The sequence below is a fragment of the Pinus tabuliformis genome, chromosome 9 (genome assembly GCF_031772625.1).
Source record: "Pinus tabuliformis cultivar Carrire ecotype Pingquan chromosome 9, CPIR1, whole genome shotgun sequence".
In the NCBI taxonomy this organism is placed as follows: Eukaryota; Viridiplantae; Streptophyta; class Pinopsida; order Pinales; family Pinaceae; genus Pinus; species Pinus tabuliformis.
In genome coordinates this window covers 1,341,667,775-1,341,690,968 of record NC_142307.1, presented here as the reverse complement: position 1 = coordinate 1,341,690,968, position 23,194 = coordinate 1,341,667,775, and the positions used below count along the sequence as shown (strand labels likewise).

Below are 23,194 nucleotides of genomic sequence, written 5' to 3'. Positions count from 1 at the left end.
AGAACTCATAATGGCCTTCATGAGTTCTGAAAGCTGTCTTGGGGATGTCAACTTCCTTCATGCGAATTTGGTGGTAGCCTGAGCGAAGATCTAATTTGGTGAAGAACTGGGCCCCATTGAGTTCGTCCAGCAAATCGTCAACCACTGGAATGGGGAATTTATCTTTGACTGTTAACTTATTGAGGGCCCTGAAGTCGGGACACATCCGCCACTCCCCATCTTTCTTGAGGACCATGACGACTGGAGATGAGTAAGGACTAATACTAGGACGAATGACACCTGCTTCCAGCAATTCCTTGATGATTTTTTCTATTTCATTCTTTTGGGTGAACGGATGTCTGTATGGCCGCACATTTGGGGGTTGGGCCCCTGGTACCAATGTGATGCTATGGTCATGTTCCCCTCGCGAGGGTGGAAGTTCATGAGGTTTGTCGAAGACCGTCCGATGTTTATTCAAAATCTGTTGCATCTCCGGATGAATTGGTGAAGACATGGTATCTACCACCTGGATGGCATTAAATTGAGCTACTACTCCATGATGGCCCTTTTTTAACAATTTTTCCATACGATGTGAGCTTATGATCGAAGGGTCTCCCGCTTGTAGCCCACGGAGAGTATGTGTGTAGTCGTTCTGCTTAAAACTCATATATAACTCCTTGAAATCCATTGTGATTGGCCCAAGAGTGCGGAGCCATTCCGCACCTAGGACAATGTCGCAACCCCCCATGTGTATTGCAAACAGGTGGGTTTTCAAGTGATAATCCCCCATTTGAATTTTGACATTGTCACAGCGACCTGCACATTTCATTGTGCCTCCATCTGCAATCTGGACTTGAAAGTTAGAAACTGCTCGGACATAACAATGTGCTGCTTCAGCGATCTTTTGGTGGATGAAATTATGGGTGCTTCCACTATCAATCAAAACTATTAGTGGCCGATGTTTAAGATAACCCCTGATTTTGAGAGTTTGAGGTGAAGAAATTCCTGCCAGTGCATGTAGCGAAATCATTGGTTCATCAGATACCATCTCCTGTTGGTTATCTTCGTCAGTCTCCTCTGGTTCCTCAAGTGGTGGATCTTCCTCGGTTTGGCTGGAGTCAGTGGCATCTATTTGAAAAAACTTGTGCTCTTTGCATTTATGACCCGGGGAATATTTTTCATCACAGTAGTAACATAGTCCTTGCTTCCTTCTTTCGGCCATTTCTGCAGGTGACACCTTTTGAATCTTGAGTGTTTGGGTCATATTGGGGGCTTGTAGGGAACGCCCTTTAGCGGGAAAGTTGGGGCGGCTGGATTGAGCTGCTAAGGATCGTTCCACTTTACGGGCTACCTGGCAAGCCTCGTTCCATGTGGGGGGGTGGTGGAGTAAAACCTGAGCTTTGATGGCTTCTTTAAGACCGCTGACAAAGCATTCCATGTAGAATTCATCTGTGAGACCCTTAGTGCGGAAAGCTAATGCTTCAAAAGCTGTAATATATTCATCCACTGAACCTGTCTGTCGGAGCTTAGTGAGACGACCCAAAAAAGAGTCTTCCTGTTCAAAGCGATTTCGAAGAGCTTTGGTAAATTGGCCCCAATTCTTAAATTGTCCATTGCAACGCTCATACCATTCCTTCCATTGCCATCGTTCACTGTCCAGGTACATGGTGCCCACCATAAGTTTAGTCCCCTCCTCTATGATATGATTCAAAAAGAAATACTGCTCCATTTGTGCTAGCCATGCGGACGTGTGAGATCCGTCAAATTTAGGCATATCCAACTTGGGAGGTCTCTGATTGGGTGGTGGATGGGTGTGCCAGAGGTGAGGAGAGTGGCTAGACTCCCCCTCATGGTATTCATGACCCTTATACGCCTCCTCGTGTGCTGGCTCCTTATCCTTCATCATGCCTTCGAAGCCTTTAAGATGCTTTTCGAGGCTTGTCACCGTAGAGTGGAGGGAGTCCAGCTTTTCTTCTAGTTTGTCTATCCGTTCACTGGCCATTGCTTGAGCACGAGTTTCTACCATACACCCGTCTGATGAAAATTTGGGACCGCCGAAAAAATTTCACTTAGAATTGAATGGTACCACCTTGCTCAGCTCGTCGTCCTGATTCTGATGGGCTAGGTCACCAATAAGCGCCTTGGAAGATCTCAGACTCTTTTTTTTTTTTTTTTGGAAAACTCCTAACGGAGTTTTACTCCTTTCTGATCAATACTGCAGTCACCAAATCCTCAAAATGTCAATGCCACCAAAAGTCCTGCGAAAATCATATGCAGGTACAGGAACCCTTCGCAACTACTCTGATCTGATGGATCTGAGATATCTGAATGGTGGAACACTGCCGCTGCTGATCTGAAATATCCGATCTGGTGGATCTAAGAGATCTGAATGGTTGAACGACTGCCGCTCCTGACTGGAATAGATGATGTGTGATCCCCCAATAGAAAAGGGAACTATGGTCTTGGGGAGTGTCAGGTGCTACAGATCGCAATATACATAAGGGTCTGACAGTAGTACTCGGCCCAATGTTTCAGGGCTCTAACTAAGGAGGATCGACCGTACCCTTAGCCGTACAACCCGACTACCCTATCGTACGGGCGAGTAATCTCTCCGAGTGCTGTTCTCGGTGTACTGTAGCAACAAGACGGCCGAAGGATTATCTATGGCGAGGTTTCAAGGGAGCTAGGGGGCTTCCTATATACCCAGAGGGTACGTGGAAGACAGTCCGTGCGCGGTTCTGTCTAATGCGCTACTACTCGAAGGGGTACCCACAGGGGTTACAAGGGAGTCCAACAGACGTGACCACCTCTTGTATTTCCTGCGTGCATGCCTCCCCAAATCCGCAGGTTTATGCGCTTAACGACAGATCCCGTGGTTTAAAGACGCCGGAACACGTCTCTAGCCTAAAAAAAATTTGCTAAAATTTGGCGATCCCACCGAGCCCTGGAAAGTGCTCTGATACCACTTGTTATGCCTCTGATCCTGCAAAGCGAGACCCAGACATAGAAATAGCAAAGAAAAGATACCGAGACACAAAATATGCGAAGAAAATATACCCAGAGCACAGAATAGCAAAGATTCTATTATCCAGAGAGAAATGTTCACAGGCCTCTTCGAGGGGGCAACCTCCAATAGAGCAGAGCTCGATTACAAAACAAGACACAATACTCCTCGCAGGGAGTCTCTATCCTTTATATATGACTCATACATGCAATACCACGAGCCAATATCGTGGATTTTATTAATACCACCTATCTAATACTACCGCCTATTTACCATCTAACTAATACTTCCGCCCATTTGCAACTAACTATGGTCCCGTCACTAATTGCGGGTTAACCACTTACAATTATTAATATGGGCTTTATTGACTCTTGACTATGACGTGATCCCATGGCATAACTAAGGGGGTTAGGGTGGGACCCTAACAGGTTCGTACAACAAAGGAGCAACTCTTCTCTCTTCTCACGTTGACTTGGGTTGACCGAAAATTTCAGGTAGAAATCGCAAGACTGTTTTTGGGCTATTTGCAGGTGCATTGATTAGCATTGACCAAGGGTCAACTCATCTACTTTCACTGCAGTTTTCAAGCAGTTATTCAGATATTTTGAGGTCGCATATCCTGACACAAAAACCGAGGCATTGGAGCAAGTTGACTTGCGTTGACCACAAAACTTTTAACCACAACGTTGACTTTGTGTTGACCGAGTTTGACCAAGATTTTCAAGACTATTTTGGATTGATTTTGATTGACTTTGGAGGCTGAGTTGACAGGGTTTGCCCAAGCTCATTTGGAAGAGATTTTCTGCTGGTTTGACTAGCGTTGACTTTCTGGTTAAGGCATCCTGTTGACTGCTGTTTCGCTGTATTTTTTTGACAGTGACTGGGCAAGTAAATTTTGTATGATGTACTCTCTCTCTGCCGAACTTTTGAAAAATACTAGGAAGATTTGATCAAAGGGTTTTCCTCACATTGGGGTTTTCCCCTAGCACCTGCCAAATATTGTGTCCTCGTGTCTTGGCTTGTCTTCTGCTTATTGTTTATGTTCTATCTGCATTTACTATCAATGTTAATGTAATGGCTAATTTGGAAATTGATATTGGACTAATAAGAAAAAATGAAGTAAATTGCACTAAAGCATAGCACATACCATTGTTATCTAAAATTAACATGGTATTAGAGCTCAGGTGAAGACAAAGCCTAAGCAAGAGTGAGAAAAACAATCACTAAGATTTGTTGGACAAGGACAAGATTCAATGGCCTCTTCATCTTACTTCAAATCTGATGATTATCTCAATGATAAGTTTGATTATCATGCATAGAAGATATTTCTTAACTTGACTTTGGAAGAGCATGATGTTATGGAATATGTGCAGGGAAAAATTGTTGAACCTCCTTCAAATGCACCGACTGGCACTAAGACAAAGTACAAGAAAGGTGAGGTCAAAGCTAAGAAGATCATCAAGGATTCTATTTACAAGAATTTAGTTGCTTACATCTCTGATCTGGGCACATCTGACGAGATGTATGACAAGTTGGTTAGCATGTTTAAAGCTAGCAATGCAAACCAAGTCCTCTTTCTCAAAAACAAGTTGAAGGACATAAAGAAGGGGAGAGGAGAAGATACCCAATCCCACTTCATGAGGATTACCGAAATAAAAAATGATCTTCTATCCATTGGAGAAGTTATAGTTGAGAGGGAGCTCACTCTCATTGCCCTTGGAGGTCTCCCTCGTGAATGGGATGTGTTCAACACTACTATCCTCAACAATGACAAGATTCGAGGTTTTGATGAGTTGTTGACTAGATGTACTCAAGAAGAGTCAAGGATGATGGAGAGAGACATGCCTTCAAATAAGAATGATCCTATTGCATTCTTGGCTCATGCTAAAAAGAAGAACAATGCTGGTTCAAAGAAACAAGTTCAAGGGAGACAGAGATTCAAAGATGGAAGAAAGGGAAGATGCTTCAATTGTAACAAGTTTGGCCAGTATGCTAGGGAGTGTCCGAATAAAAGGGATACACCTCGGGATGATGATAACAACAACCGCAACAATTTCATAGGCAACAACAATCAAAGGAAAGGCAGGTTCAACAATAAAGGAAAGAGGAATGCTCCCGCTACTCAATATGGAAATGGTCGGCCTCCCAAAAGATCAAGAAACTACAGGTATGATGAATCTAATGTTATAGATAACAAGAAAAAAGAATTTTATTTTATATCTACCCTCTCTACTGCTTCTCCTCTGGATACCTTAGATAATTGGTGGATTGATAGTGGTTCACTGGGTATAAGGGGGCTCTTTCAAATTTGATAGAAAAGCTTAAGGAGGAAGTCTATGTGGATCAACCTGTGGCGTTCGAAGTTCAAGATCAAGGGACACATGTATGCAGGTTGAAGAAAGCTCCTTGGGCTTGGTATGAGAGGATTGAAAACTATCTGATGAAGCTGAGTTTTACAAGAAGTGAACCTGATCCGAACCTTTACTTCAAGTTTGACAATGATAGACCTCTCATCTTGGTACTTTATGTGGACGATCTCTTTTTGACAGGTGTAGGCCCTCTCATTTATCAACGCGAGAGGGAGTTGGCTTCCAAATTCTGGAGATGAAGGACCTAGGATTGATGCACTACTTCCTAGGCTTGGAGGTCTGGCAAAAGCCAGGTGAGATTTTCCTTTCTCAAGGAAAATACATTGTGAAGCTACTTGAAATATTTGGGATGGTGGATTGTATGCCTGTGACTACTCTGATGAAACTCAACTTCAAGAAGCTATGCAGAAGCGCTACTGGGCCTGATTTGGGAAATCCTTCTGAGTATCGTCAACTCGTGGGGGCCTTGATGTTCTTGGTGAACTCTCGTCTAGACATATGCTTTGCAATGAATACGTTGAGTCAATTTATGGTCGAGCCTCATCACATACATTGGATTGTTGCCAAGAATCTCTTGAGATATCTCGGGGGACAATCACCTATGGACTGAGATACACTGTCGGGAATTTGAGGCTCCATGGTTATTCTGATGTTGACTGGGTTGGTAGTGTGATGGATCGTAAGATCACATCAGGATATTGTTTCTCACTAGGTTCTGCTGTGATATCCTGGATGAGCAGAAAGCATAAATCGGTTGATTTGAGCACCGCCATAGATCGCTGCAAGTATGGCCTCTTGTGAAGTTGTTTGGTTGAGGGAGCTCTTTAGTGAGTTGTTTGGGCATGTGCTGGATACCACCGTGATCAAATACGGAAACCAAAGTGGAATTCATCTTTCTGAGAATCCCGTGTTCCATGACTGCTCCAAGCATATTGATATCAGGTACCACTTTATCTGGGATATGGTACAACGGGGAGTAATAAGGCTTCATCACATTAGGATTGATGATCAGGTCATAGATATTCTTACAAAGCCCCTTGGAAAGGTAAATTCTTAACCTTCCATGAGAGACTTGGAGTCGTGGAAAGACCCTCTTATGATGGTCCTGTTTGAGTTGGATATTGAGCTATGGGAGCTCCGAGGGGCTTGGGATACTTCTTGGAGCTATGGGCAACCATAGGGTGAGTGGTTCACCTTCCCCCAGTGGTGCACTGGGTACAAGGTGAGTGATTCACCTTCCCCTATTGTGGTTCACCTTCTCCTATGGCATATGAGCAGGATGAGTGGTTCACCTTCTACATCCTACCCATGTAGTCTAGGACTCATGGGAAGTACCTCTCATCTAACCAATGAGTTGGGAAATGAGGATAGGGACCATAGCGCTACCGATGGACACATCGTGCACTATCATATTCCTTATGCTAGGATGTTTGATATTGATCCGGGATCAATTGAAACTGACTTCGGGTCAGTGGAGAGTGGAAAGGTCTTGTGACTCACTCTCGATCATTTCTTCTTCATAATTTCTTCATGGTTCAGCAGAGCAAAGCAGAGCAAGGATGACAGAGATGGTACAAATTGACAGAAGATTTGGTTGGTGGATTTCACCCTAGTTGAGAGGGAGTGTTAAAATTGGCAACTAGGGCTAAACTCCACTTTGGAGAGCTCGTATGATGGAGATTGAGCAGAAGCGATATTTTGAATTTAATTCTCACACGTGCAAATTGTCAAGGTCGGCCAAAAGTCTAATGTAGGCTCATGATGCCCCAATAGATGTGTCTCCACCCCTCATCGAATTGCACGAATAAGAGAGATATTCTCCTCATTTGGATCATCACTCAACACATCTTTCTCTCTCCTCTCCTCATTGGTTCGCACAACAAAGGAGCAACTCTTCTCTCTTCTCACGTTGACTTGGGTTGACTGAAAATTTCAAGCAGAAATCGCAGGACTATTTTTGGGCTATTTGCAGGGGCATTGATCAACGTTGACCAAGGGTCAACTCATCTACTTTCATTGTAGTTTTCAGGTAGTTATTCTAATCTTTTGAGGCTACATCTCGTGGCACAAAAACCAAGGCAATTGGAGCAAGTTGACCACATGGTTGACTCTGTGTTGACCAAGTTTGATCCAGATTTTCAGGACTGTTTTGGATTGATTTTGACTGACTTTGGAGGCCAAGTTGACTGGATTTGACCGAGCTCATTTGGAGGAGATTTTCTACTAGTTTGACTAGCGTTGACTTTTTGGTTATGGCATCATGTTGACTGTTGTTCGGCTGGACTGTTTTGACAGTGATTGGGAAGTAAATTTTGTTTGATGGACTCTCTCTATTGAACTTTTGAAGAATAATAAGAAGATTTGATCAAAGGGTTTTCCCCATATTGGGGTTTTACCCTGGCATCCGCCAAATATTGTGTCCTCTTGTGTTGGCTTGTCTTCGGCTTATTGTTTATGTTCTATCTGCATTTACTATCAATGTTAATGTGATTGCTAATCTGGAAATTGATATTACGCTAATAAGAAAAACTGAAGTAAATTTCTTTAAAGCATCGAACATACCAAAATTCCTCCCTAGCCAAAATTAAGAAAAGAGAGAAAAATTCAGAAATTTGAGACTGGCTAAGGGATTTCTCCCTGAAATCCTGCCATGAGAAAGAGAAGAAGTGCACCTCTATTTATAGAGAAGGTACTCAACTTCCCTCACATTAAAGATTAATTTTCTTGACTAAAATCCCCTCTTCTAGCCTAAGCATGGGCAAAAGGCCCTCTTCAACAATTAAATATTAAAAAATAATACAATCTAAGGGGCATTTATGCCCCGTGTACAAATATTAAGGGGCATAAGCCCATAAAAGTGACCCATCTCCAATAAAGGAGGGGAAAAGGGGATTTTAGTGCAGCATCTAGCCTCCGAAGGTTCTTCAAGATGTTTTCCTTTACAATCATATATCCCTTTGACTTTCCAGGTGGGCATTCAAACCCCACATTTCTACCAAAAACTCTTAAGAGGACTGGTTCCTTCATCAAAAGTGCCAAACACCACATCTCCCCCAAGATGCCATTCCTTACTTGTGAAGGCTTACCCACAAACAAGTAAAATATTTCTTGCAACAAGGTTTTTCCTTCCAATACCAGCTCCACACATTAAGGGTGAAGCTTTTTTTCTTCAAAAAATCAACCATAACCACAGTTTAGCAAGAAATACTCAAAGTCATGCCTTATATGTGGACATGGATCTTCAAAAGATAGTAACCACTATGGACACATAATCCTCACAACAACAACAAGAAACCCACCAATGCATCAACTCTTTTCAATTAAAATTTAGGCTATTTTAATTCAACAAAGTGGGCAACGCCAAATTTCTCCTGTACAGTTTGGCTCTAATTATCATTTCACTTTATATTCCATCAAAATGTAAATATAGGTTGGCTATAACCTTATACAAGGTCGGTCCTAACTCCTGTTCTAATGCAATAAAAGTATATATACCTGGAGCAACCTTATTCCTCCCCATTTTTAATTTCGGTCTATTAGGCTATCTAGATCACATATCTATGTTTGAAATGACGCATGATGCAACAATAGTCGCACAACTATGTTAAACCTTATTTCTCTCCATTTTAACTTTGGTCGGCTGGGCTATCTAGATCACAGGTCTGTCCAACATTAATTTCCTCATTCACTAGGTCTATTATATATACTCATCATGTATACAGCCCTGGTAATATAGAACTGAGAAATTTTGGGACCAATAATGCAATGGTTGCTACTATATTATGGATAAGGAACTTGTCATCCTTGCTTGGAATGAAGGCAGATTTTAGTCTACTTGTACACTCAAAGAAATAATATGTTACCAGGATACACCATATTTGTTAACATGAAATTTAATAGACAAGAATAATAGAAGGTAACCATTGAAGTTGTTTTCCCTCTTTTAGAAAGCTTGACAGTTGACTTCCAATTGAATTGGCTCATGTTCCATATTATCAATAACCTATAAGATCTTAAAATGCTTACAAAGGTTATCTACTTGTTCGGTTATTGGACTTTCCTCAATTCATCTAGGCTATATCCCATTAATATGTCTTCTTCCAATTTAAAAATCAGTTTATGTTATTCATCCACCTTTAGTCCCTACTCTCGATAAACGAGAAGACCATCTCTGGGTCATTCCTTTGCATATGAACATTGAATAGGAATTCCCAACAAATGGCATTAGTGTGGGAAACAACACTAACCAGATCATACAGATAGAATGAATCAGTTATTGAAACTAGAGACAATTCAATTGCCTTTACTAACAGTTATATATTATCGTTGGCTTCCAAAGAGTAATTTCCAGACTTCCACTCTGTTGTACAACAAGGCTTTCTATAGTAAATAGTGTCATATACAAGTGGATTGGAAACTTGAATCAATTCTTCAAATTCAGCAGCACTTCCAAATGTAAACAAACTGAGTCCTACACTGCCTACAATGAAATTCTATAAGGGCATTGTTACCACTCAATCTAGCATGGGTCCTAAGAGGGGATCCTATAGAGTGACTATTAGGTAAAGTGGGAACAATGGAACAATAACCCATTGTGACCTTAGTTAGAGCTCCTTGCTTTTTATGGACTTTCACCGATGGGAGGAGTCCCGGTATTATAGAAATCACTAAGAATGATGTATCAACGATGTGGAGGTAGTGATTTCAATAGCCTATTCGAGGGAGAGACTTTAATGATAGGGGTTGCTTGCTTTAGAAGCAAGATGAAAGGCTCTCCAAGAAGGGCTAAAGGGAAACTTAGACATAGGGTTGAGGAATATTTCTTGATATAATGTGCCCTAGACCTAAGAATCCTAAAGGGATTGGGTTTCGTAAGTAATCCTTGTGAAATTGGAATGATAAGGTTGCAAGACCACAAAGAAACCCTAGCGGGCCCAAACAAGGTCAAGGGTTTAGGGTAAAGCTTCAAACAAAGGATCTTGACCAAGTGAGGGAGAAGAAAAAAACCAAAGAAATTGTATTTGACTTGAGACTTTAATGCAATGATCCTTAATGAAGCCACTAACCAAACAAAAACTAGGGAAAATGGTTCTCGAGCTAAGGCTTGGCAAAACTTGAGACTCCATCATCGGAATAGCTTCAAAATTGGAGGACCTCTCAAGGACACACCAATGCATTTCTAGACCAAATTTCACCAAGTTCGGATGGCTACAATTGATTTCGAATGATGCCCTAAGAGACACTAGGGTTAGGGCTTATAAAAAGAGAGAAGGTGAAAATATTTTCGTTTTGGTGATCATCAAGGATTATACCAGTGCCTAGCCTATTGGGAGAATGGACTTAATGAGCTTTTTGATGTTTGGAATTTTTTTTACCCAATCAAGGAGTTTCCCAACAATTTCTCATAGCCCTAAAAGCAACAATTGGATTACTAGAAAAATGTATACTTCTTGATGTTGCAATTGATGGCTTATCAAGGCAATTATGAAGATCATATACCCCTAGGAACATTCATTCACTATACTAAGCATGAAACATATGAAAAACCCTCACAAAATCAAGATTTGACCAATTCACATTCCCATTAGGGCAGCAACTCTAGCTTCATGAGAAAAAATTCCATACATTATACATTGACATGAAATAGAGAAATAAATCATGAAAATGACACTTACAAGTATAGCGAATATATCCAATCATCAAGAGAGACAAAAATCGAAGCTCCAAGACCAAAGAGAAAATTTCCAAATATCAAAATGCATCAAAGATATCCAATTTGTCCTCCAATAGCTATAGAAAATTTCTCAAGAAGAGACAATGATCGAAATCCGAGTGATGATTAAATTGAATGATCATCACTTCAATATATATCCTCCCTAAAGAGTTCAATTTGCCTAATTAGGCGTAATAATGCCCCAACTAATAAAATAATCTGCAAAAATAACATGACTTGGTGACAAGCCCACCAAGATAGCTCCATAATACAACAATAAGCCTCTCATGAGGGAAAAATAGTAAATACAATAGGTCGAAGGGCCATTGAGGAGGCCCAGTGGAGTCCAATGTGTGCCAAGATGAATGAATGAGCTCTGCACATAGTGATCAAGGGGTTGGCCCCTTGATATCCAAGCAAACAACCTATGGTGTCCCTAAGTGGCTCTAAGGGCACAAAACATCCTCATGGATCTCCAAATGGATCGAACAATCTTGTATCCCATCTGTAAGGGCTAGAAATACGATGCAAGACTTGCCATTGTCTCTCGCGGTGAGACATAACTTCATCTGGGCCCTGGATCGAATGCCAAGTGTGTGGTGCAAGAGTGGATCGAACTAGAAAAGGTGGTCCAGGTGCATCATCATCGTCCAATAGGTGGAACACGAGCAAGCAATGAGTGAAGCTGAAGGATCCCATGGAGTGGAAATCTGCTCTCTGTTATGGCGGAGACCCGTGGCTCTCAACGCTCACCCTTCAAATGCCAATATGACACTCTGGAGGGCTCAAACCCCGTATAGGGAGACCAAACTCTAGATGAAGATCCACCAATAATCCTGTATAAAATCCAATGTGTCCCCTTACCTTCCAATACAACCAATCATTAGTGCAATTAAGTAAATGAGCTTACAAATCATGGAACCAGGTGGACACTTCATAATGGCATGCCCTTCCATAATGGGCTTTAGAACATGCAAGTGTCTCCAAGTTCAAGAAGAAGGTTAACCAAGGACCCTATAAGGTGGTTTCAGCCTCTATAGGGGTGACATGTCCATGGTACATCCACCAAATGGCAGGTGGTATGTGATATAATGATGAAACAGAGTGGGGCATCAGGGGAAAGCTCCAGGCCACATGCCACAGTACAAGGGTAGCTATGATAGGGGAAGCCCACACTTGTGTGTATGAATGTAGGTGGGAGAAATTGTGGTACATGACTTACCCCGAACTTGGTTTTTCCACCTTCTTCATATGCCTTTTTCCCTTTATTGATTTTTCTATTATAATTGTTTAGGGCTCTAGGGGATGAGAGCATGATGTGTAAGATATAGCAGTGAATACCCTCTTTAGGTGGGGTAGTTCATCGCCCAACAGGGGTTGGTGTGGAATTTTATCTATTGCAGCTATTGGAAATTATTCTTCTAATTGAAAATTTAATTATGCAATTTATTTGCTACGACAAACAACGAATAAAACCAAAACTGTGATTTTCACCATAAAAATGTTGCGGAAAATAAAATACTAGAAATTGAGAAATTCTAGCACAAACATAAGAATTTTGACACAGTTATTTTTGGACAATTGTCCCTGGAAAAACCAAACCTGGGAAAACTAGTGCAATAGATGAAGGTTTTATTATTAATCTTCACCAACAATTTTGAGTACAATAATTTAGATGCCCAAACGACAATCTAATCTGAGGAAAATACTGGCAAAAATATCATGAGAATTTTCTCTCACCCCATAACTATTTTCTGCCTCGGACATCGCCTCCCTAGCCTCTGCATTGAGCTCCCTACATCACCCTCTGTGCAAAGCTTCCACTGGCCTTCTGCAAATTTCAGCCTTCCTTTGCCTCTTCCAGGGACTGGAAATCTTCCTCCCGGAATGTTGCTGCCCTCCTCCTCCACTTGCTACTCACCCTCTGGCTCTATCTTCTCTATTGAGATATTTCTACTGAGAAATCAAACTGCCTGGGCAACTGAGTATCTGCTTTGGTGTATTCTCCATCACCACATTGACTTCCTCTTATAATCCACTATTGGAGCATCAACGACCAAGATTAAAACATAATCAATGGCTAGGATCATTTCTAGATCAATCCATGTCAGTTTCTAGATGATTCTCACCATCTCAATTAATATTGATTAATTAACCATATTCTCTAAGTTTAAACTTAGGAAATATTTAAAAATCGGTTAATAATCTAATTGAGACACTTCTGGGTGGAATTTCCAGAAATGATTTCTGGGTTTTTGAGATCTCATGTATTCTAGCCTCTCCACAAAATTTCGTGGTTAGAACACATTTGATGCTACAAAAACTAACACTCCCTCTTAGCGAGAAATGCGTTCTAGTGCTGCTGCACACCTTACCTTTGCATCATCTCCTGTCACGTTGCTGATGTCTAGCCATACTGCCCACCAACCATTGCACAACTATGATATATGCTACATATATGTTGCTGCCAACACTGCATTTCCACTGCAACTCCCTCTCATTTGTTACTGCTGCAACTGTAACATCTGCAGCTGAAAAGCATCCAAAATAGCCTATTCCTTCTACTAAAACAGGTTCTCCACCATACCCATATGTTCTCTAAAAAAGACGAACTTAGCTCTCCCTAGAGATTACGTGAGTATATCTGCAATCTGCTCTTTTGTGGGAACATATTGTAGTTGGATTGCTCCACGTTGTACACAATCTCTGATGAAGTGACACTAAATATCGATGTGCTTCGACCTGTCATGAAACACTAGATTTTCAGAGAGCTTTATGCAACTCTAATTATCACAATAGACATCGGTCACCTCCATACTATGCCTCAACAAGATTACTAGCAACTTCTGAAGCCACACAACTTTGCACATAGTTGTGTTGGCTGCCATATACTCTACTTCTTCAAAGCTCAGTGCAACTGACTTCTGCTTCTTGCTACACCAAGAAACCATCCCTAATCCAACACTAAAGCAATACCCAGAGGTACTTTTCCTGTCCACTAAACTACCTGCCCAATCTGCATCTATGTACCCATAAAGTTTGACAACATCCCCTCGAGCATATCTCAACCCATACTCTATTGTGTCACGAATTTACTTCAGAATATGCCTTGTTGTTGCCCAATGTACCCTCTTCGACTCTACCATGAACTGACTAAGGGTATTGACTGTGAAGCAGAGATCTGGCCTAGTGTTGACCAAATACATGAGAGACACTATAAGATGTCTATACAAGGTTGGGTTGACATCATTGTCATCTGATGCATGTATCTTCATGCAGTTGGCGATCATGGGCGTACACATGGATCTGCAACCCTGCATTCTGAACCTCTTCAGAATATTTGTAGTGTATCTTCCTTGCCCCAGGAAGATCTCCCCATCGTTCTGCCACACTTCCAATCCTAGGAAATAGTGCACCACCCAAAGTCCTTCATGTCAAATTTTGCTGCCAAGTTCTTCTTGCAATCTTTTATGAGCTCTGATGATCCTATCAAACAGAGATCATCCACATACAAAACTAGAATAAGTGGCTCACCATCTACCATCAAATAGTAAAGGTTTGGATCTGCATCACTCTTGACGAATCCCATCTACTACATGTAGTTCTCAATCCTACCATACCATGCTCCACTGTCTATATACTAGACTCCCTGTGAAGTTGATCCTGCTAAGCAAGAAAATTTGTCCTCCAATCTGGAAGACAAATCTGAAGTCTCGTGAATGTTACTTCTGCCCATGGCTATGTTGAGGAATTTATAGTGTGTTATTCCTCTTTCCCACCCTGACGTTGTCTATGCTCCAGCAAACTGCTGCAAAAACCCTCTGCGTCCAGCTATAGATTTGCTCAACAAGAAAATTTGAGCTGCTCCCTCTGCCTCTAGAATCACTTTCTCTGGAAGAATTGAATTTTTCTACCCCTCTCAGAAAATTGGTCTTCCTCAAGCAATTCAGCCTCCTGGCAAAAATATTGTGCTGCCCCTTGGGAATTTCAACCTACTGCCCACACTGAGCAACGAAATTCCTTCTTCTCGCTTTTGAGCTCTCTGGCTGATTAATTGATCTCTGATACCATGAGAAATTTTATCTATTGCAACTACTGGAAATTATTCTTCTAATTGAAAATTTAATTATGCAGTTTATTTGCTACAGAAAACAACGAATAAAATCACAACTGCAATTTTCACCATAAAAATACCGCGTAAAAGAAAATAATGGAAACTGAGAAATTCTAGCACATGTAAGAATTTTAATAGTTATTTTTTGACAATTGTCCGCGGAAAAAGCCAACTTGGGAAACCTGGTGTAGCATATGAAGGTTTTATTATTAATCTTCACCAGAATCTGAGTACAATAGTTTAGATGCCCAATTGGCAATCTAATCTGAGGAAAATATTGGCAAAAATATCGTGAGAATTTTCTCACCCCACAACTATTTTCTGCCTCTGAAATTTCCTCCCTAGCCTCTGTGCTGAGCTCCCTGCATCACCCTCTGCGCAGAGCTTACGTTGGCCCTCTGCAAATTTTGGCCTTCCTTCCTTTGCCTCTTCTGGGGATTGGAAATCTTCCTCCCGGAATGTTGTTGCCCTCCTCCTCCACCTGCTACTCACCCTTTGACTCTATCTTCTCTGTTGAGTTGCTACTACGAAGAAAATCAAACTGCCTGGGCAACTAAGTATCTGCTCTAGTGTATTCTCCATCACCACATCGACTTCCTCTTATAATCCATTATTGGAGCACCAATGGTCAAGATTAAAACAAAATCGATGGCTAGGATCATTTCTAAATCGATCCGTGTGAGTTTCTAGATGATTCTCACCTTATCTCAATTAATACTGATTAATTAACCATATTCCCTAAGTTTAGACTTCAGAGATATTTAAAAATCGGTTAATAATCTAATTGAAACACTTATAGGTGGAATTTCCAGAAACGGTTTACGGGTTTTGGAGATTTCATGTATCCTTGCCTCTCCACAAAATTTTGTGGCTAGAACACATCCGATGCTACAAAAACTAACAGTTGGGACAATCATGGGTTCCTTAATGAAGTAAGGGGCCAATATGAGTGGCCCTAAGAACCAGGATGATGGCCATAGTGATAAGGGTAGAGTTCATGTTTGGCTTTTGCCCACATGCTAAATTTGTATGTCCCGACCATCTTTTGCATTTCGTGGTACATTTCTTATTGAGAGTGGCCAAATTATGAATTTTCCTTTCTTTTTAGCTGCATCAACCTCCAAGGCATTGTTCCAAGCCCAACCCAAAGTGTGGACAAGGGGAGGGGGAGGCTAACTCCTTGTGGACTCAGTGGAAAAATGTGGACCCAGATGGGAAATATGGTGAAAGGGCTTATAATGGGCGGAAGGGAGAAATGTATATAGTGCCACCCCTAAAGCTAGTAGCATATAAAGGAGATCCCACAGGACTAAGATACATGGTTAACCATCAAATTGGACAGAGGAGACAGGAGCACAAACCAAGCCCACTCTTTCCACCGAATCCCCCCACTAATCCATGCCCAAAAGTGTCCATGATAAGTAAACAAAATATCCAACTACATAATGAAAAACCATACCTTCAGGGTTGGAAGGCCCACCTTCAAACATATGATCATAACAGATGGGCAAGGGAGCACATGGATAGCTCAAGTGGCAAAGATAGTGGCACATCGAGCTATCTAGTGGTTGCAAGGCACTGCTAGCTACCAGCTGAGGACCATATAGGAGAAAATTTTCTCCTATGGGTGTCACCCATAGGTGGTGGGTAATAGGCATATCCGACCTTCAAAGCGTTATCAAAACATCCTTGATATTACCCACAATATTGTGGGTAATAGGACCCTAACACCCAATCTATAGATAATCTAAGGTATCATAGATTTATTCACACCTTTGCTATCCTTAGTATAATGAATGTGATCAAAGTCGACATAAAGAGTGATCAATCCAAGAGCTTTGTCCTTCTTCAAACATACGAGGTCATAATTGTCATCTTCTTCAATAGGAAGTGACCTTGCCCAATACATCCATAGACCTTTGCTTCAAAATAGGGTAGTGATTTGATCCACCCAAGAATGATATTTGGCCCCATTCATGAATGGAAACCAAAAGTTTGAATTCTTAGGATTAACAATGACAAGTTGAAGGCTCCTAATGGAATGAAGACTTCAAAAACTCACATTTGTAGAACCAAATGGTATAAAATCCTACGAATGAAGGCAATGGCCTTAGAAAAGGGTGAAAAATGTCAAAGAGCACCCTAGAACGATGGCATGAGCCTAGATTAAGGTTTATATCTCCAAAACCGCTATAGAAACCCTAGAAGAGGTTATCCAAGGAAACTCTAGTTCTACATTGTAACAAAGATACCACTAGCCAGCAATTTTCAAATCAACCAAAAGAATCACACCTACTTTGATACCATGTTAAGAGTTATAAGAGTCAATAAAAAATTGATGGAACCAAATCTCACCCAAATGTTCAAAAAGATTCCTCACAAGTGCACTAGATAGAGATAGTTCTAGTGTGCTAGAGAGTGCAAAAGCCAAGCAGCAGGGTTGAAAAACATAAATACAAAGTGCACCTAAGTGAAAGATGACAATCACAAGAGAGAAAGCCAGAATTAAATGCCCTTAGGCTTATGAAAATTTGTATTTTAGATCAAGAAGATAACAAGAAGCTATTTTCTAATTGAGAGCTTGAGTTTTGTTCAAGTGAGACATCGTTTCAAGACGGGGTTAAAGGCCCTCAAATCTAGGGCACACACCCTAAGGTTATCGATCCTACATATCATGTTGGACTAGGTCATCCTTAACCATAGCCTAATATACAATAAGTGAAACAAAATATGGCCTTAACCATAATTACAAGTACATCATGGGTACAAATGAATGGGCCATAGCCATATGTACATATTACACCAATAATTCCAACACAGACATCTCAGAACACGTTGAGTGGGTGGAGTGTGATGGTCATATTGCTTACCAAGGTATTCTAATTAATACCTTTTTTTTTCAATTCATAGGCATCTGAAGAAAATGTCATTTTGCTACAAATTTGTGGGTTGAGTGTCTTGGACATATTTTCTTATACGAAAAGAGACCTACAAAAATTACATTTTCTACTTTTTAAGGATCCAATTCATGTCTCAATACAATTGACATAAGCAGAGGCGAAATTGCTGGAGTGTGAGAATCAGGGAGTGGCTACCAGCAAAAGATGGTATGATGAAATCAAGATCCATGTGGCACAAACACATTGAGTAGACTCATGGGAAGTATGCCTTCACGCAAACAATAAAGGCATAACTGCTTGCACAATCAAAATTAAAGAAATTAAAATGCTTCTTCAAACAAAATTCAGCTAATCATTGGTCCACTATCCCACAAAATGATTTCAAGTAATATATGGATGCAATGCATGATATTCAAATACAGTCTCGAGATTCAAAGATTCAACCAAGGACCAAAATATATCATTTTATTGTTATGTTGTATGTCAGTTGTTTATTTATAAGCCCAGTCAAGTTACAAGTGTCACACTCACAACCTATGCATAACTTTGCATGATTGGCATCCCTTTTACATGAGCATGAGTACATACATATTCTTTGAATAATATAAAATCATTTCATCAAATTTTCTCCCAAAAAAATTCATGTCAAAATAGTTTACTAATAGCAATAACAAGTCGGAAATAAACTGCAAGAAAATTAACTTACAAAAACAGATAAAAAATCAGAACAGTATACATCTATAAGTCTTATATTTGTACATTTTCCTTCCTAAAAAGGACAACTGAACCTCATTTTATCCCATGTCATTTCTTTACATATTTTGAAGCACAGAATCGGAACTTCTACATGAAAGCTTGAAACTTAAAAATCTAAAGGTTCCCAGAACTTGCAGCAGCAACTAATGAATCATTTCAATACCAACTTCTTTTAACGGTCGCTGGTAAATGTTTATCAACATTGGTTCACACAGGTTTATATTGTTTTAACTCTTCTCTTCCTGAATTGGCATGTTAATGCTTCAGGTACAGTCAATTTTCATGGAGAAAGTCATCTGACTATGGTTGGCATGGAAGCTATTCATTACACTGTTAATGTCTCCATCCTCTTGAGTGGCCATCCTCCATTGGTGGTTCCAGAAAACCAATAAACTGAAACACAAGCAAGTGATCAGTAGATTCTTCTAATACATGTTGTCATAAAAAGGTAAATCCTATTATTATCTGAACTGAAGATAATTTCGGGTATTCCCCATTTAAAATTATCCAATTCATTCTTTCCTCTTGAGAGAGAGCAGAGCATGTTTCTTTTTGGAAGAGAATGGTGCATGAAACTAATGTATGCAGTAAACTATTATTTGTGTGACAAGATGGACACCACTGAATGCAGTATTGTCAATTCAATTTAGACATCATTCAATTCCATTAAAGGTTTGCCATATACCTTACAAACCCTAGACTTAGGATTTCTAAGGTGAAAGAGGTTTTCATATGTTCTATCTAGGATTTACAATCCCTAGATATTCTTAGAAGCAACTAAACCCTAAAACATTTCATACTTAGACTTTTAACAAATGAACATGCTATACATACCTCAAGATTACATACCTTAGACTTTTACGAATGAAAGATGAATGTTCCATTGGGCTTGTTGCTTTCCTTGGAAACTGAAGATATAATGTTAGATGATTAAAACATAAAGAGTAATAACAATACTTACTTGAATTTGATAAGGATTTCAAGTTGGTTTGCTTTCTCTTAACTGTAGTAGAAGCTTCCAGGGTGCCAAGACAATTCTTCGCAAAAATGATAGACTGCTCCTCTTCTTGAGATAGAGATACTAAGCTTGCTCTACGAGTTCTTCCTTTCTTCAATGATAGACCATGTACTGAATTCTTTCCTTACTGTCTTTGATAATAAGGTTGGTCCCTTTGCCGGACTTGTTTTTTTTCAATACAACTTTGTGAGATAGAAAAGGTTGCTACAAACCTTATCAAAGACTGATGTATAGTTCTAGTTAATGAGACTATGACCCTCTAATTAGGACTTCGACAATTGCTGAAGTAGGTCTTTCCAAAAACAGTGATTCATCTTATCCTTCTAGGTCGGCTTTATGCCATTAATAGAGCTCGGTCCTTCTATATTAAATGCACAGATTCTTGTGAATTCGGACCACTGAGATGATGACGTCTTTATCTGTCTTACAAGACTTGAATATGAGCTTCTGAAATTTGGTTTTGGACCCTTCTTGGAGTAGACTAATCTGCAATCCAATAGGACTAATTCTAGTCCACAAGAGATATCTTAAACTTTTGATTCGATCTTACACAGGACTTGGTAGTTTCAGGTCTCAGAGATGATTTTCCAGACCTTGATTTTTATGTACAGAACTTCGTTCTCCTTTTCAAAGTATTCAGCCTTGACTCTATATATGATCTGGCCTTTTAAGTTTCCAAAATACTGTTCCTCGGCTCCTCAGTCTATAAGTTCAGACCTACGGCCTAATTGCAGAGTTTTTGACTTATTAACAAACCCAAAAATGTGCTCTTTTTCAATTTGGATTTTCTTCCTAGGAACTCGGCCTTGAGGACTAATGCATGAAGTCTTATTACCTTCCAGGTTGTGATCCTCTAGCTGCCTTTTTATACCTCTGTCCTTAGCTCTGATACCATGTTGAGAAATCCTTTAAGGCAGCATAGTTATGGTTTTTATTATTTTGATTTCTCTTTCTTTGGCATTTTCTTGTGAAATTTCTTATTAGTTCTTCTTTCCAATTATTATGTTCTTATCATCAAGACAAATGCCAAACAATGAAGATCAAAAACACAAGAAAACACAAGATGTAAGAACTCAGCCAGGGAAAAACTCCTCTTCTAGGGGAAAACCCAGAAATTCTTCTTCTCTTCTTTATAATCAAATCAAATGAGACAACCAAGACCTTTTGACTAAGAACAAGACTTTCCTCCATCCACCAAGTCAGCGTCCAATGCAAAACAGTCAAACTTCAGTCAAATCTTCTCAAGTCAACACAAATTTTGGCCTCCTTGCATCATCTGATATTTCGATCTCTACCCAAGGTTCTGCAACTTTGTTCATCTGCTTCAGATCTCCTTACACGTTTAGCTGAGGAAAATTTCGGTCTTCTGTTTGATACACTTCTTTCTTCCTTGATTGAGTTGTCTCTTCATCCTTTGACCTTCGCACCCTTCATCTTCACACTTCTGAATTGCAGATCAAGTTCATGTATTGTTCCTCCAATAGGTCGAGTCCTTTGCTTATTTATAGTCTCCTTATGTGGTTGAATTGTCTTCATGGGGCCGACTTGATAGGAGAGGAGGCCGACTTGATGGTGGAGGAGTAGATGACGGTTGACCCAATTACATCAAAATAATTTCAATTCTTTGATACAAAATGCCCAATAAGGGTCTAGACCATAATGCTAAGGACATAGACTCATGACTCAACCTTAGAAGCCTTCAATGGAGGCTTTTGACCTAGAAACAAATAAACAAAGCATGAAACCCATGCCTTAAATAATTTTTCTTTTACAATAAATTTCCTTTTTCTTCTTTTGACAAATACATCATATCATGACTTAAGTACAATTATGAAGACCGATACTAACATTTCTCAACATCTTCAACAGATTAGGGCACAATTTAGCATAACCTAGAATCAATTATTCCATACGTTAGACATAGAGAAATAATTTTTCAACAACCAGGTGCACTTACACTGTAACATGTAAGATTTCCATCCATTAGACAAAAGAATAGCTCCAAGGAATATCCAAGATTAGCTCCAAATATCAAAATGTATCCAAGATATCCAATTCATCCACAAGAGGACAAGTCTGAATTCCTCTAATGAGGCTGAAATTCCAAGAGGTGAGATGATGAGAGATCATAATGACACGTTTTTAGATTTATATGAGGCATACGAATGCCTATTTGGCCTACAAGTCCCTTTAAACATAAAAAAAATGGGCTAGGTCACAAGACGACCTAGTAGCCTTTGACAAATTAAATAAACTCCACATGTGCAAATCAAAATTCGGATGCCATGCTAGCGTAGGCTTGCTTAAGGCAATAGTTGAGGGCAATAGGTGCCTTAGCAAGTGTGGAGGCCCTCTAAAATCATGTTCTACAGGTTGGCCCCTAGATCTCTGTCAAATCATCCTGTGGACCCCAGTTTTGGGTTTGGGGCACAAAATGGGTCTCTCTGTGATCAATATGCCTGACTTTGCTCCAACGTTGAGGGCACTGAAGATGGTCCTAGCCCTCCCATGTCTCAAGGTATGATATAAACCTCATATGGGCCTTGCATCAACTGCTTGACCCTATAGTACTGCTAAAACGACTGGGGGCATGCTGGTCCAGGTGCATCATCCCATAAATGATATAGGGCAAAGTGCAGGAGATCTGTGGGTGTTGAAGGTGCCCATGGATACAAATGATGCTCTATAATTGTCCAGAGTCCCATGGCTCTCAACGCATCACCTGTGGGTGTCAATATGTCCCTCTGGAGGAACTGGACCCTAGTTAAGTTGCCCAGACCTATAGATGGAACCACCTACCAATTACACACAATATCCAATGCTGCAACTTTCACCATCAGGTACATTTAATCATTATTGCATGTAAGTGAACCAAGCTTTAAAAAAATGGGCAAATTAACACTTCATACAAGGTTTCTCTTCCAAAATTGTGGCCTTAGTCACGCAGTGGTGTTACATCCCTAGGTAGGAGTGGTTAATAGACGATCTTATTAGGTATTCTCAACCCCCAAGGAGAAGTGTCATGTCCTTGGTCCACCCTTCAATCAATAGGTGTGATGTGAATAATGATGGAATGCAGAAGAAAGGACTTCATGGCCAAGTGCCATGGTCAAAGAGACTGACTATGATGGAGTACCTCATCCTGGGTGTATAGATGTGAGGAGGGAGCAATCATGGATGCATGAGTTACCTCAACCTTTGTTTTTACACCCCTCTAAATGTCTTTTGCCTTTTCTTGATTCTTATTTCTATTACTGCTCGTAGCTGAAGGAATGAGAACTTTCTCTGTATGATGTATATCAGTTATAACTCCCATAAGGATGGGGCATTTCATCACCCAT

General features: G+C 40.3%; 1 protein-coding gene across 5 annotated transcripts in view; it reads right to left on the bottom strand.

The window, feature by feature from the left end:
• Positions 1-18,795: 18,795 nt before the first annotated feature.
• The window catches only part of LOC149153480 (uncharacterized), a 421,588-nt gene continuing 417,189 nt past the window's right edge, over positions 18,796-23,194 (bottom strand). For all 5 annotated transcript variants that reach the window (XR_016262822.1, XM_089440521.1, XM_089440522.1 and 2 more), the window contains one exon: positions 18,796-19,228. Coding sequence is in view for 3 of the 5 variants with exons in the window: in XM_089440521.1 (XP_089296647.1) it covers positions 19,161-19,228 (68 nt within the window). In the remaining 2 variants the exon portion in view is untranslated. The remainder of the gene's footprint in view (positions 19,229-23,194) is intronic.